At 51.2% G+C, this 14,144-nt stretch overlaps 1 protein-coding gene across 4 annotated transcripts in view; it reads right to left on the bottom strand.

Moving 5' to 3' along the window:
* Positions 1–5,188: 5,188 nt before the first annotated feature.
* TMEM104 (transmembrane protein 104) overlaps positions 5,189–14,144 on the bottom strand; it is a 42,886-nt gene continuing 33,930 nt past the window's right edge. For all 4 annotated transcript variants that reach the window (XM_075044483.1, XM_075044486.1, XM_075044485.1 and 1 more), the window contains one exon: positions 5,189–6,775. In XM_075044483.1, the coding sequence (XP_074900584.1) occupies positions 6,015–6,775 (761 nt within the window). In that variant the 3' untranslated portion in view covers positions 5,189–6,014. The remainder of the gene's footprint in view (positions 6,776–14,144) is intronic.

The raw sequence follows: 14,144 nt of genomic DNA, 5'->3' as shown, positions 1-14,144 counted from the left end.
GGGACTCCAGGGCAGTGGCCATAGGTTTGCCGAGTGGTACCAGCCCCATCCCGGGGCTATGCAAAGCTGCCCATGGCAGGCTGGCAGGCTGTCCCAGGGAAATGCCAACCCTCAGCCCCTCTTCCCAGCTGGTTCAGCATCACCTGCCTAGATGAATGTCCCCCCAAGAAGCTGCTCTAAAGCTCTGTTGTATTTTTTTTTTCCTATTCAAAAGCAGCTGTTAGGGTTGCTGGCAGCCACCGAGCAGCCGGGGCCAGGAACAGCGAGGGGACGATGGCAGGGGATGCTCCTGGACACCCAGCCCTGCCTCGGGAGGGCTGCAAAGCCCCCGGCGAGTTCAGGAAGGATCTGACCACGTGTGGCCTGGTGTTGGGAGCACTGGCAATGTCTGTCTGTCCATCTGTCTGTCAATCCATCCACCCATCTGTCTGGGGTTGAATCCAGCCAGTGCCCCCCCCCCCCCCCAACCCCCATCCCCCAGCCTGGCTGCCATCACACGCTGGTGCCAGCGCTTTAATTCCCTTTACTTATTTATCATCGCAATTGTCTCTTAATTGCTTTGGCAGCCCCTCCAAAGCCTTGTAGCGAGAGAGGGAGGTGCTGGTATATAAACACAGGCCATAAATAAATAAACCCGGTTGAAGGCAAGGGGATCCTTGCCAGGCTGCCCCAGGCGATGGCACTCATTTGCCCGGGGCAGGTCTCCCCAGCTGGATGCACCAGACGCCCCCGGGGGGTGACAGTCTGATCCCCAAGAGGCTCCAATGTGGCCTGAGGAGCTTTCCCCCAAATTGTGGCTTTCTGGCACGAGGAAGTTAGCACACACAGCTGCACCTGCGGGTCAGGGTCAAGCTTGAGCCAGGGTTGGGGCTGCGAGAACAAAAAGGAGCAGAAAAAGGAAAAAAATAAATATCAAAAATTCCCAGCCCACAATTTAAATTAATTAGTGATATCCCCGGTGACTCAGCAGAGGCCAAATGGATTTGCTTCATGTTTTATTGAAGGGCTTTGCTGCAGGAGGCTGAGGGCAGTGAGGGACAGGGGGACGGGGGTGCTGTGGGTGCTCCCAGGGGAGGTGGCCCCGGGGATGTGTGTCAGCACCCCGCTGTAAAGCCAGAGCCGTCCTGGGTGCCCCATGCGGCAGCCCAGCACCCAGGTCCCCTGCTACCATGGTGGCATTTGCATCATCATCTTTCCATGCTAATTGGGATGGAAGAGCACCAGTTTTCTCCCATTCCCAGTGCCGGGTGCTAAATGGGTGCTGGTGGGAGAGGAGCCAAATGGGGCACAGGGGAACGAGCAGCCCAGAGCGGGTGGGAGCTGCGTGACCCCCCCCTCCCCAGACCAAGGAAGGGCTGAGCTGCTCCTGCAGCATCCCCTCGTCCCGGGGTGCACCAGGGACAAACCTGCAGGGAAGCAGTAGCCTGGAAGCACCCTCTAACTGGACTTTCCAAAGCAGGGGTTGGGTAGTTTAGTGCTTAACAGCCACTGAGGGATATTATTTCTTTTTGGTGAAATTGTCTAATCAATCACTTTTTAATTCAGCCGGCTCTGGCACCCGTGCCGCCCTGGGACACTGCAGGCTGCCATTTATGTGCAAAGAGAAATATGGCCAGCTCACTGCTGGCCACCCGCCTCCTGGGCTCAGCCCCGCTGGGAGGGGGCAGGCAGTGGCCCCCAGACGACAGGCGTCCCCGAACACCACCCCCCCCAGCCTCTACCGGCTCCGGCATTGCCATGGCATGTCTTATTTTCACAGCCCCCGTTGCTCAGGATTGTGAGACCCATCCTGCTGATGAAAGGGGGAACAAGGCAGGCCAGCATGGGTCAGCCACGGGGAAGAGGTTTCCAATGAGAAGGACACATTGGTGCTGCTTATGGGGAGATGGTGGCTCTGGTGAGGGTGGGCGCAGCTGGTTAAATCACGAATGGTACAACCAGAAACGATACGGGGCCAGGGAGGTGTTGGTGCCAGCACAGGGATGGCAGGGTGTTGCCATGCCTATGCCCAAGGATGCTCGACGGAGCAGCACACACAGCCACCTCCCGGTTCCTGCCTCCTGCCAGGGCGAAGTCGTGGCACAAAACCAACCCCAGGGTCCCATCCAACCCCCTGCACCAGCCAGGGCACAAACTCTCCAAGCCCTGCTCTGCACGGCCACGCATCACCTCCCCCAGGTTGGGGGGAGCCCTGGGGGCTGCAGCACTTTCGGGAGGTGCTGGCTGGGTGCCGGCTGCTGAGCCAGTGGAAGCAGCCCTTCGTCCCAGCACAAAGCTGCCCGGGCATCGCTACGGGCTGCCGGCAGCCCCCATGCCGACAGCTCCTGGGGTCAGGACCCGACTGACCAAACCCATGTGGGAAAAAGGCCTGTGAGCATCTTCTCACAAACCTTTAAACAGCTAACCCCCTCCACCCAGCCCCAAGCGACACGCTGCTCCTTGGCAATGTTCAAGCCTCACCTAAACTTGTCTCTCAGGCTCGAGGTTTTTGTTTTTCCTTCCCTGGCCGTTGCTCTTCGACGTGCTGCAAAAGACTGAATCCATCCCCGATGCCAGTTTGATCTCAGATTTATAGCCCAAGCCCCGAAATCCTCCGCTGCTTGTGAGGTCCTTCGAGAGAATCACAGCAGAAAGTGTTTATTTCCATCATAAAGATCTGTTTTAATATTTTAACATAAATCAAGCTGCGCTTTATGGTGATAATAAATTTGTTGGCAGAAACTGCCTTTGCAGCCCGAGGCGGTGGAGCAATTCAATTTGTTTGGTTTTAAGTGTAAGGAGACATAATTGAGAAAGGGAAAGTACAGATGTTTTAATTGAGTTTGCAGCTACCACCCAGAGTTGCAGGAGGCTAATAGAGAAGAAAAGGTGAGGGTCTTCATTAGCCTCTCCGCTTGCCATTTCTCCTTGGCCCGCAGCCCCATCAGTCACGGCCGTCCCCTCCAGGAATAGCTGCTCAGAGCACGCACGAGAGGAGGAAGCAGGTGGAAAAAGAAACCAGACTAAACCAGATGTATAATGTGCATTTTATTGTTTTCAATCCCGTTTTTTAAAAACTAATTACAGCCAGGACAAGCATCACGTGAGAATCTGTAATAACGAACTGTTAGTGTTGATAATGGCCAAATAAAAATGGACTTATTTGTGATGGGCGAGAGGAGGGAGCTCCTGCCCCGCGCCGAGCCTGGGTCACCTAGCGTCCCCCGCCAGCCAGCGCTGGCTCTGCTGAGCCCTCCCCTTCCCGCTTTATCCAGTAATTTTTAAGGCATTGCTGTCATGTTTTATATGAAAAATGGTCTCTCTGCCGTAGAGCTTCTTTCCGTTAATCACCCCAATTCCTCAGATAGATTTGTTTTGCTGCTGCGCAAGGACAGCGGGTGTCTGGGAATTTGTGGTTATTTATTTAAGAAAGCACTCGTGCTCCTCGGGGACCAGAGTCCTTCTCGGTAAGGTACCACGGCAAAAGCTGGGGCCAGGATGGGAGCCCTCACCGCACCACTGCATCCAGAACCTGGATGCAAGCAGCTCTTAGAGCTAAGGCCCCTTAGAAGTCGCTGCCACGCACCGTGCCGAGGAGGAGAGGTGGTCACCCAGGCCAGGAAACAGAAGGCACATCTTTAACTGTAGGAGATGGCAGGAGAGGGTGCGCCAGGCTGGGCTCCCTCCCTCCTCCCACCCCAAGGAAGGCTGGTGGGAGGCTACCCTGTATGAAGTAGGGGGAGGAAGGGAGGGAGACCAAGGGCAGCGGTAAGAGGGAAAGGGAGGATGAGAGGAGATGAAATAACGGAACAGCCCCGTTCTCCGGCTGGCAATGAAATGTGAAGGCAAGAGATTGAAATGGGCACTTGAAGGGATGGAGGCTGAGCCAAGTGCCTTGCAAAGCACGGGCAGCCTAGGGCAGACAGTGCAGTCAAAAGGCCTCAGCCCCCTCCATAAACCCACACCTGTGCACTTGTGTAGAGGAACAGCCCCTGCAGCCTCTCCAGCTTTCCAAAGGCTCATTTCATCAGTATTAAATTCCTCCCTCCGGCTCTGCCCAGCTCCCAGCTGCCTCGCAGGTGGCTCCCAGCTCAGCTGCCCCATGAATTTGCCCTCCAACATACCTCTTCCTAAATGAGACACCAGCATCAGCTACCTGTAAAATAACTTGTTCATTTGGCACCGAAGATGCCACATCAGCTTCCCCGGAGCACTTGGGGATGTTTAAACTCACTAGCAAGGGCTGCCAATGCCTGTCTAGGATCAAGCTGGAGAGGAGGCAAACAGTCCCCCTGGATCCTCTCTAAGCAGCTCGGCAAGGACACAGTAGTGGTGCTCAGGCTTGAGAGGTGCAGGTTTTTGCTTTAAAAGCCATGAAGTGTTTTTATACAGCTCCAGGTACTTGCATATTCCCCCAGGAGGAGCACTTCAGGTCATATGGAAACCAGAAAGTCCTACTTGAAAACAGAGCTTGATTAAAAAGAGCTGCAGTTCAAAGCTTGCTTTAGCAAGCGGTGACACTTAATACTGCAGCAAGTGCAGAGGGCAAGAGGATCTAATGTAAGTGACATGCACCTGGCTTTGAACCTGCTTTAATAAGGCGGGGGGGTTAAAATATTTCAGGTGAAAACTTTTAAAGTTCTTCCTATTATTAGGAAAACCCATATGATCTTTGCCTAAGGGTCTCAGAGCACAGGACCCAGTGCTGTTTGTCACCATGTGGTAGTACAGTGACCACCAGTAGCCTCAAAAGCAGAGACTCACCTAGAGCGCTGGCTGCCTAAGGTAACAGGCAGCCCAATTCTCAGATAAGCTGAGCAGCACCAGCCCAAAGCCCACCTTAACCCTGTGCAGAAAGAGAAGAGGGGGGGATTGAAGGCCAGTTCCAGCAGGTTTCAGTTTTTGCTCTCCTAGAGCACTTGGGAGCTCTGCTCCTGCAGGCAGGCAGGGCTGAGCCAGGGCACTGCCGCTTCCTCCTGGCACGAGCCCATTCCCTTGAGTTAACACCCACCTTGTTTCAAGGCTAATTACCCAGCACAGGAGGCTGGAAACGCATCAGTGTGCAGCGCCAGAGCTCTTACAGGCCTCACACGTGTCAGGACTGGGTAATTAGCACCTCCCCAGCCAACACAAATCCTGACCACTGGAGTCAGGGTCTGGCTGGTTGTACCAGCCCTGTGCAAAGGTAAGAAAGGGAGAAGGGCTCTGCCAGCTGAAGCCACTGAGCTGCATGCAGGAGCCAAAGGAAGCAAGGCTGCAGTTTCCTTTCCAGGGGTGAAGAGCTGTATCCCTGCATGCGTAGGGGCATTGCTCTGTCCGGCTGGGGTTGCCACAGCACAGGAGAACAGGATGAGAAGTGTGAATGTAAACTCCTGGGCTGGAGAATTCCAGCTCTAAGCAAAAGATCTCAGATCCCAGGCAATCCGTGGTGCACAAACAGGTTAATGCCTCTAGAAAAAAAAAAAAAAAAAGAGTAACAGAGCACAAAATTATTTTCTTCTGAATTAGGTCTACTCCCACCCTAATTTCTTCCTTCAACTGGTACAGGAGGTTGATTTGAAGGGTCTCAGCAGAAAGAGGAGACTCAGTTCTCCCAAACTCCTGCCAGATTCTGCACAGCACGTCCCTGCCTTTGGGAGAAGAGACATTTAGCCAATTAGTGTAGTAAGCAGCCAAGGCTGCCTGCTCTCCTGTGTGCTGAGACCTGCAGCACACAGAGAGCCACTGCAGGGATAGAGAAAGTGATGCTCCAACAGAGCTGAAGGCAGAAATGGCTGGACACTGGTTAATCGTGCAGGCTGCCAAGGGCTCAGCCCCATGGCTTTGTATAGCGGATTGTTAACAAGGCTGAGTCCACTCCATCCACGCCCAAAATGGAGTGAAGAAAGTCTGTGCCCAGGTCTAACCTGTGCCACCAAGCCAACGGCCTGGAAACTTCCCTTCATGTTGCCTCTCCCCCACTCCACAGTCCCAGAGGGGGAGCTGAAATGCTGAAGTCTCTGGAGCCCAGGACGGAGCATGCCGCTACCCCCACATCAGAGTTTTGACTCACTCAGGACAATGTTTGCAGTCACAAACACAAAGCAAGAAAAGCCCCATATGAGCACGAACACAATCCAGAAAGTGTGCCGGAAAGGGGAGAGGTGCTTGTTAACCGTCCCACTGCCGAAGACCAGCTGAGTGTCCTTCCGACTGCAGTACGCGAGGAAAGCCGGAATAAGATACTGTATCCCGTTCCCAGCATAGGCTCCCGTGATCCCCACCAAGGACTCCAGATCGTGGGTGCAGAAAGCCACCAGCACTGGGGGAATCAGCGTGATGGCAGGAAAGACAATCCTATCCACCACCCACGGGTAGGTCCCTCCTTCTCTGTGGAAAAGGGTCTTCCAGTTGTTGCGCAGGGTCACTGCGATGATGGGGAAGTTGGTGCTGATGGTGAAGACGGGGAAGAGGCCCAGGAAGTAGCGAATGAAGGCAATGTTGATGATCTCACAGTTGGTGAAGTTGAGCGTGTACATGTCCATGAGGGTGTCATTGCGGAAGCAGTAAATGGCAGTGAAGGACAGAAGGCTGTAGAAAGCCAGGATCAGGATGTAATCGAGCAGCACGAGCTTGTTGACATGCTTCTTCTTGGAGATGGGTGTGATGAGGGATGGCAGGGAGTGCTGGCACATGAAGGAGTAGACGCACACCCCAAAGAGATTGCGGATGCCCGATAGCTGGGCCATGGACGGGTGACCTTCAGCTTGGCCTCTGCTGATGCGGATGAGGGCCAGAATAATCATGAGGATGAAAGCTGGAGAGAGAGAAGGTTTCAGGTCAAGGCCAGGTCTGCACTCCCCATGACCCTCCTCCCATTGGCACCAGCAGTCTTGGCACCAGCTCTCTCTCCTGTTCCACAAGAGCATCTCCTTATCTCTGGAGAAGGTGGTACATCACAGGCAAGGTGCACAGGAATTAATCACGACTTGCTTTCAGTGCTAGTCAGCAGATAAGGGAATGGACTCAGGACTGCCTTTGGCAGGCATCTCCCTCCAGTCTCCTTCCCACAGGGACTCACCCTCCCACCCCCAACAGCAAACAGTTGCTCTGGGCCCTTCAGAAATGTAACGCTAACACGGCTGGCTAAGCCCATCACTCTCAAGGGTCTCAGTCCATGGATGCTTCTGCCACACACCTTGGCAAAACATCACCATTTAAAAATGGCTTAGAGATGTTTGAGCTTTGACCTCTAAAGGAAGAAAAGATTAAACCTGGCTGCAGTCAACCCCAGTAATATTCCTACACATTTGCAACTGGAGTGATGTTTCCAAGACCTCACCTATGTACACAGGCAGATGCACAGGAGCAGCAGCTACTACCAAGCTTTCCTGTTCCTGTGATGTGTCAAGCACGATAGAGCAAGAACTAGCCAGCCATTTCTTGGGCAGGAGGAACAGGCTGTCTGTAGTTAATCCCAGGGTGGAGAAGCCAGTCTGGAAGGGACTAAAGCAGCACTGAAAGATTGCTATTAAAATTCATCACTTCTAGGCACAAAGTCTGCATGTCTACCCTTCACTTATGTCAGGGAAAAGCCTAAAAACATTTTACAAAGCTTATCACAAAATGCAACATGCTATGGACCAAAATGAATTGAGGAGATTGGGCTAATGCCCTTATTTACTCCACTGGTGGAAATTTGAGCCAGAAGCAGTTACTGCTAGACTGTTATTCCTAGCATGGCACATAAAACCAGCAGAAAACTAATTCTGGTGTCACAGAAATCACATCGACCTGGGAAAGATGATCATCAGCTGCTGGAGTTAACAAGGAACAGGGGAAAAAAAACCTGCCTGGCAGGGCAGCAAGCAGCAAGATTTACAGTCTGGTGCTGGCAATGGATGGGCCGCTGTAGCTTGCACAGAGCTGTCTCCTGCACTGGTTTGAGGCATCAGAGCAGAGCTGTGAATTATCAGGCAATGAAAAAAGTAACAAAATGCTGAGACTACTACTATGGACAACTCTGAATGTCATAAATATAAATACAGAGGAATTAAACAGAGCAGCACACAGTCCTGTGGCCAAGCCCATAGGAGGCTGGCCACTGGCGCTGTGAGCCGGGCAGGCTCACAGTGGGGTGACAAGGACACTGCCTTGCTCTGTGCCCAGTACTGCTCTGCCTGACACAGGTGGCTGGAGTTGGGAAGCCCTGCTAGGGACGGCACTAGGAAAGATAGTTACAGACCAGTTAGCGAACGCCGTCTCTTCTGTCCGCAGCAAGCCCAGATTAACCTTAACTGAACATTGCCTCCTGTGCACTCCTGGCACTCTCCAAAACCCAGTTTCTCCTCTCACAGCAATCCTCCTTTTCTTCCTGCAGCAAACACCAGCTTTGTGCTGAGCCCTTACAAGCTACACACCGTATTTCAACTCGTGGTGCCTCAGGAAACCTCTCGCTTCCAACTGTTTCCCAGTGACAGGGCAAGTCTAATAGCTCTCCACGAACACTGGACTGATGACAGCAGATCTATTCCTTCATGACACCACCAGGGCCAGGCCACTTTGGGAGTGCTGGGCTCTATTTACTTCCCCAAGAGCAGTCACAGAGGGCTGTGGAAAGCAACAGCTCATTGCTCTGGGGGTGTGCAATTCCCCTCGCCTTCACTCAAGCCAGCAAGTGAGGGGCACTGTGAACACAGGTGCAGTTGTTGTGCCTCCTGCATTGCTCCCCAGAGGGGAGACACTTGCCAGCCATATCTGCTACAGCAAGATAGCCAGAAAGAACTGTGTTGCAGGTGATGTGTCATTGTCTGCACTCCCCAGGGCTGCACAGGCTACAAGGAAGAGAAGAAGGTGCCTTGAGCAATAACACAAACCAGGTTAGGCAGCTCTGGAAGTATGCTGAGACCGTTCCTTTCCTTCTCGCTTGGGAGAGGTGGTCAGCCTCAGCAGCCCAATCCTGAGCTGGTCCTGTATCTGGACTAGATGTAACTGCAGAAGTCTTGCACCTCTTCCCCTGCACACCAGACAGTAAATCTCCACCTGCTCTGCTCAGCAGAGTGAAGAGCGACCTATTTCCATCCCCCAAACTCACTCTCACCATTGGCTCAAAGCCCTGCTTTCCATACCAGTGCTAACAAGACCAGTTCAGGGGAACTTCCAGGCTGGCACCCCATCCTCAGAGCATCTCTTCAGTTAGAGACCTACAGGCTCTCCTCTGCCCTGATATGCGCTTTTCTGGCAGGGAGCACTGAAGGAACAGAATTCCTGTGGATTCTCTAAATGATGGATAGAAGTCTTTGGCTTAAGCAGCTAGAATTCATAACCCTTCTTTTTCCTTAAACACTTCTTGCAGAAATTAAATGTATTAAAGTTACAAGGAGTGATGATCTAATACATAGATCTAAACTAGCACTGTTTCCAACAAGGCAAGCTGTGCTCCCCCTGCCCTAGCACTAGTGCTCTGCAGACGCATGATCCTTGAGAGAAGTGGTGCCGGGTAAACTGGAAACCTCCCTGCACAATTCCAGCCCCAGAGAAGACAACAGCAGCCCTGCCTGAATGGTTGTGTTTTCTCTCACTCCCCGCAGCAGAAGAGTCTCTCACTCCTGGGACCAGAGAGCTAAAACAATTGCATGCCAGATTTATCTCTCTGTCCCCGGGAGGAGGGAGGAGGCAAGCCCAAAAATGAAACTCTGAAACCTAGTTATGCTGGATGATAAATCAAGATGAAAAGAAGATGACAGACCCTGAGTGACAGGCAGCTTTGAGCAGACAAGAGGCAGGACAGGATCCTCAGGCACAAAGCTCCTGCTCACATCTTCCTCTACCTGGGACAGCATGCTGAAGAGAGTCACACTATACAATTTCAAGTCACCTGCAGTTGCCACACCAACTGTCCAACAGCGTTCCTTCACCACAAGGATCTTGGCAAAATCAGACATTCATCTGTTCCTCTACACACAGGACAGAGGATATAAGCAACATGCTCCAGGGATGAAATACCTTCAGATACCATGACCAACAGCACCCTGAGCCACAGAGTGAGGTGGACAGCAATACTACCATGGACTGTTAGTAGGTTACATGAAAACTTTGTTTTAAACCCTGTTTTATACACGTGCTTAAAAAGCAACTGAGGGCTTTGCTTGGCCTGATTTTCCAACAGTGTCAGACCCACTCCAAACCCACACACCACAGATAGGCCTGGCAGTCAACAAGGCACAGAGGACATTTCTTGTCTCATCTTCTCTCCTCTAGATGTTTGAGCGTCATTTTTACTGAAGGATGAATATCATCACAACTGTCCAACTGCTTTCCCTACAGACCCCTCCTCTCACTCTTTGAGGAGCAAAAACTGGCTCTTCTGAGACAAAACAGACCTTGCAGACAGCTACTGCTGCCTGTCCTGCTCAACTCAGGAGGTGTTGGATTCAGAGATAGGGCAGCTCTCCTATGGTTCTTGCAGGTGGAAGAAGAATGAATGTGGATGAGCACATATCCAAGTAAGAGCACTTCGGGAAATATGGGAGTCTGAGATATTAAAAAGTACATTTTTGTGAACTTTGATAGAAGCATAACAGAGCTGCAAAGTGGAGATAATTTAGCCATTCTAAGTTTAAGGATTTTTTTGCAGTCAGAACAAACACCTTTGTAAATGAAAAATGCTGTTTTGTACATAAGCTTCATCTTTCTGCCGAAAGCATATTGCAGAAAAAAAGAAGTCCAAGGCTAAAACATGGGGTTTTTTCTGCCATCATGGTAGGTTCCTGGAAAAAGAACTGAAGCTCAGAATGAGTTTCTGGCTTAACCCTCCCTTGCATCCCTGGCAAGACACTATGCTTTTGAGATGTTTCACCTGGTGCCCCACTTCTGTCTCTCTATTGGCACATGGAAAATAATGGAGAAGATCCTGAACTGAGCTACCCTGGGAAACAGGGAGGAGAGAGATGCTCTGTCATGTAATTCAGAAAGAGGTGGCTTGGCAACGGGGAAGCAAGCTCAGAAGTGAGGTTCTGCAGAACCGTGGCATTGCATAACCTCTCTGTGATTGCAGGAAGAAGGGCCAAAGACAGATGTTGCCTCACACATTCAACAGTGAACTTCAACCTTCAGAGCATTGGTCCCAGTTACAACAAGGATGGTTTTAGTGGCTCTAGAAAGCATGGGGGTAGACAGCCACAAACTAGGGATGAGTAAAAGACTAACTGGGGGAAAAATAAAACAGAACAAAGTTTACATGACAACCACCTGTATTTTAAGGGTCACAAAGGTAATGTCAGAGGAAGAGCGAGCTTGCACATCCATTCACCACAGCTTGAGTCACATCTTCTCCAACTCTGTCCCCACTCTCATTCCTCCTTCCACAAGGAAAGCCTGGTGAGAACATCACTGTACCTGCCTACCACCCCTTCCAGGGATCCCAAGAGGCAGTGGTGTACAGCCACACCACCCCACTATCAGTGGAGCAGCCCACGCCTGGCTGCTCCCCTACCCCCACCCACAGCTATTTCTTTAAGCAGGCGCCGTGTTGCGCTGCTGACACATTTGCGGCAGGGCCATCCGTCACCGCTGGCTGACGGTGTGACAGAGCTTTCTTGTCGAAGCGGAGAATCAATATGCCAGGAAATAATGATAATGAATCACCCTCTCACAACGCATACCACTTGCTTCCCTTTTCATACATTAGGTGGCATGATGGATTCCAAGAGGAGGATGTTTTCATCAGTTTCCTGAGCCCATTCTCTTTGGAAGGAGGAAGATCTCTCCCCACCTTGACCTTGATCCTGGTCCTCCATCAAGCCAAAACACAGCAGACCACTGTTAAACAGAGGAACAGATCTCATTTAGTTTAACCTTAAGCAGCTCTTTCAAGAGAGAGGGCATAAAAGCAAGAGCATCTGCTCTGTGCATACTGAACAGCACAGCATCATGTCAAGACAAGACAGTCTTAACTTCTGCATCCCCACCCAACAGTTGTGTTGTCTACTTCGCTACTGATGACTTCCTAGGATGCTGGTGCCCCCCCCCCCCCCCCCCCCCGAGCCAGCTGCCTTCCATCAGTGTTTTGGGCAAGTTTAAGAGCCTACTGCAACTCTGGAACTGCCAGGCATTATAGATGCTGTGGCATTTGAAGTATTAAAGCACAGCTAGAGTTTACCATGCTGGCAGAACAAAATATCTGAAATTAAGACATTGATTCTTAAATTTAAAACTCATTTACCCAGTTTCTTCTGCAGAAGCTATATCCTGTCACTTGTTCATGACCTCCAGCTCTCTGTAAATTCCAGAGCAGCAGCTGTTAAATTACTCCAACCTTCAGAGGAGGTTTCTATATGAAATGACAGTAAAGAGGTTACATGAAAACCAGGTTTGCTCCATCAGAGGTGGGAGCTGGAGTAGTTAAGGATCAGATTTGGCAATGACAGAGTCTAAAACAGCATCTCTAGGAAGATGAAGGATTTATGAGTGTAGAGACTGTGGGGAAGCAAGATGGATACGTTCATAGAAGACAGCAATTCTCTGGAGAGAGATGTCAGAAGGAGAAGAGGAGGGAAATTACTTCCCAGAAGAAAGGTATGAGCAAAAGTTGTGGGATATCAGTGTGGCTCCTTCCTCTAATGCAGAGCAGGGACTTGCAGGGTCAGTGTTAGCCTCGCTGCCCCAAAGCCTAAGGCAGGGTCTACATGGCAGGGGACTGTTGCTCATACAGCAGGGCAAGCACAGCCACATGTTGGGCATGCTAAGATCACAGAAGTGTGATGCAGCTTACCAGGAAGGCAAGAAAAAGCCTCTCGGGCACCTCCACTCCCCCTGCCATCTCATCCACTCTGCCAGGTTTGGCTAGCTCCTGCTGCAACCGTCTCAGACACTACCCTGGCCTCGGGCCAGGCAGAGCCCGTTTCGTTCACAAAGGGAAAATTTATTAAAAAGTACCACGAGGACTTTTTGGCTGTCAAAAAGCAGTTCAGCAGGGCTTCTCTGCTGTAAAGGCATCATTTCCATGCTTTTCTTAATCGTCTGGGGCAGGGTTTGCTATGCAGTAACCAAGATTTATAAGTAGCCTCCCCTACCATGGTAACAACTCCTGCTGTGAAACTGGTGAAGCTGGCCCCTCTCAGCCCACATCAGCTGGTCTCCACAGACATCTGCACACCAGCAACAGTTCACAGGGAGAAAAACAGCTCTGCACTCTGGTGTTTATCACGGATGCTTTATCTCAACATATGGGAAGGAAAGAGCAGCCAGCAAGGCTTGTTTGCTTCTGGTGGAAAATTACCTGTGTATTTTATTGTCCTCTCTCCTCCGGTCACCTTTGGCAGAAGCACCATAAAGCCTCTGCAACCAGGACTCAGCTCTGAGCTCTGCTGTTGACTTGGTCTGTTAGCTTTGACAGTCACTTCTCTCTCCATGTGAGAATTTATTGTTCTGTGAGAAGGAAGTAACACGCACTTTGGTGTCACCATGAGCCTGAGCTAGGGCTGTGCATGCTTTGGAAAGCACTGAGCGCAGAGCACCCATGTCCCATGAAATCCAGGTGCTCTGCAGCCTTAGCCACACCTTCCCCATCCTGCTTTGGGCCCTACCCAGCAAAGTTTTTATCATGTTGTTCCAACAACACACTCTGAACAGAGAGCACCTTTGCATTCCACACACCCACTCTGAAAATCTGTGTGGCTACCATCATCCGGACCCTTTTGCAGGGCTGAATGTGTCCTTACGTTTTCAGCTCCCCTTCTCCAGCTCCGAGACCCATCAGTTCATCTCCTGCTGCCTGGATAAAGTGCTCTTTTCAGGAACGTCAACTCCTCAGGCAGTATTTCAGTGGTCTTGTCTGGCACCACACGTCACTCTCCATCTGCATCTGAAGCTAACAAGGCTCTTTCACTCACACAGGCACTGCTTCACCCCACTGCCCCCCACAAACAGCACTGAAATGAGCTCCTCAGCCAACAACTCTGAAAGCAGGCATGACAGAAGCACAGCTTTTTAACTAACTCTTCATAAATATATTCACTTCTCTTGGTGAATTATTTACCCCGGGCTCTGGCAGCAGCCTTTTCTGCTCCAAAAGGGAAGCAAGAACATGAATTAACTTTGTTGAAGAAGCTTGTCAGAATGAACACGCAACAGTGTCCTGATTTACAGTCCAATTCCCTCTTCCTTGCCACTCCAGTATGCCCTGC

This window comes from Buteo buteo, chromosome 13 (assembly GCF_964188355.1).
Source record: "Buteo buteo chromosome 13, bButBut1.hap1.1, whole genome shotgun sequence".
Lineage (NCBI taxonomy): Eukaryota > Metazoa > Chordata > Aves > Accipitriformes > Accipitridae > Buteo > Buteo buteo.
This window is presented reverse-complemented; position numbering and strand designations above follow the sequence as displayed.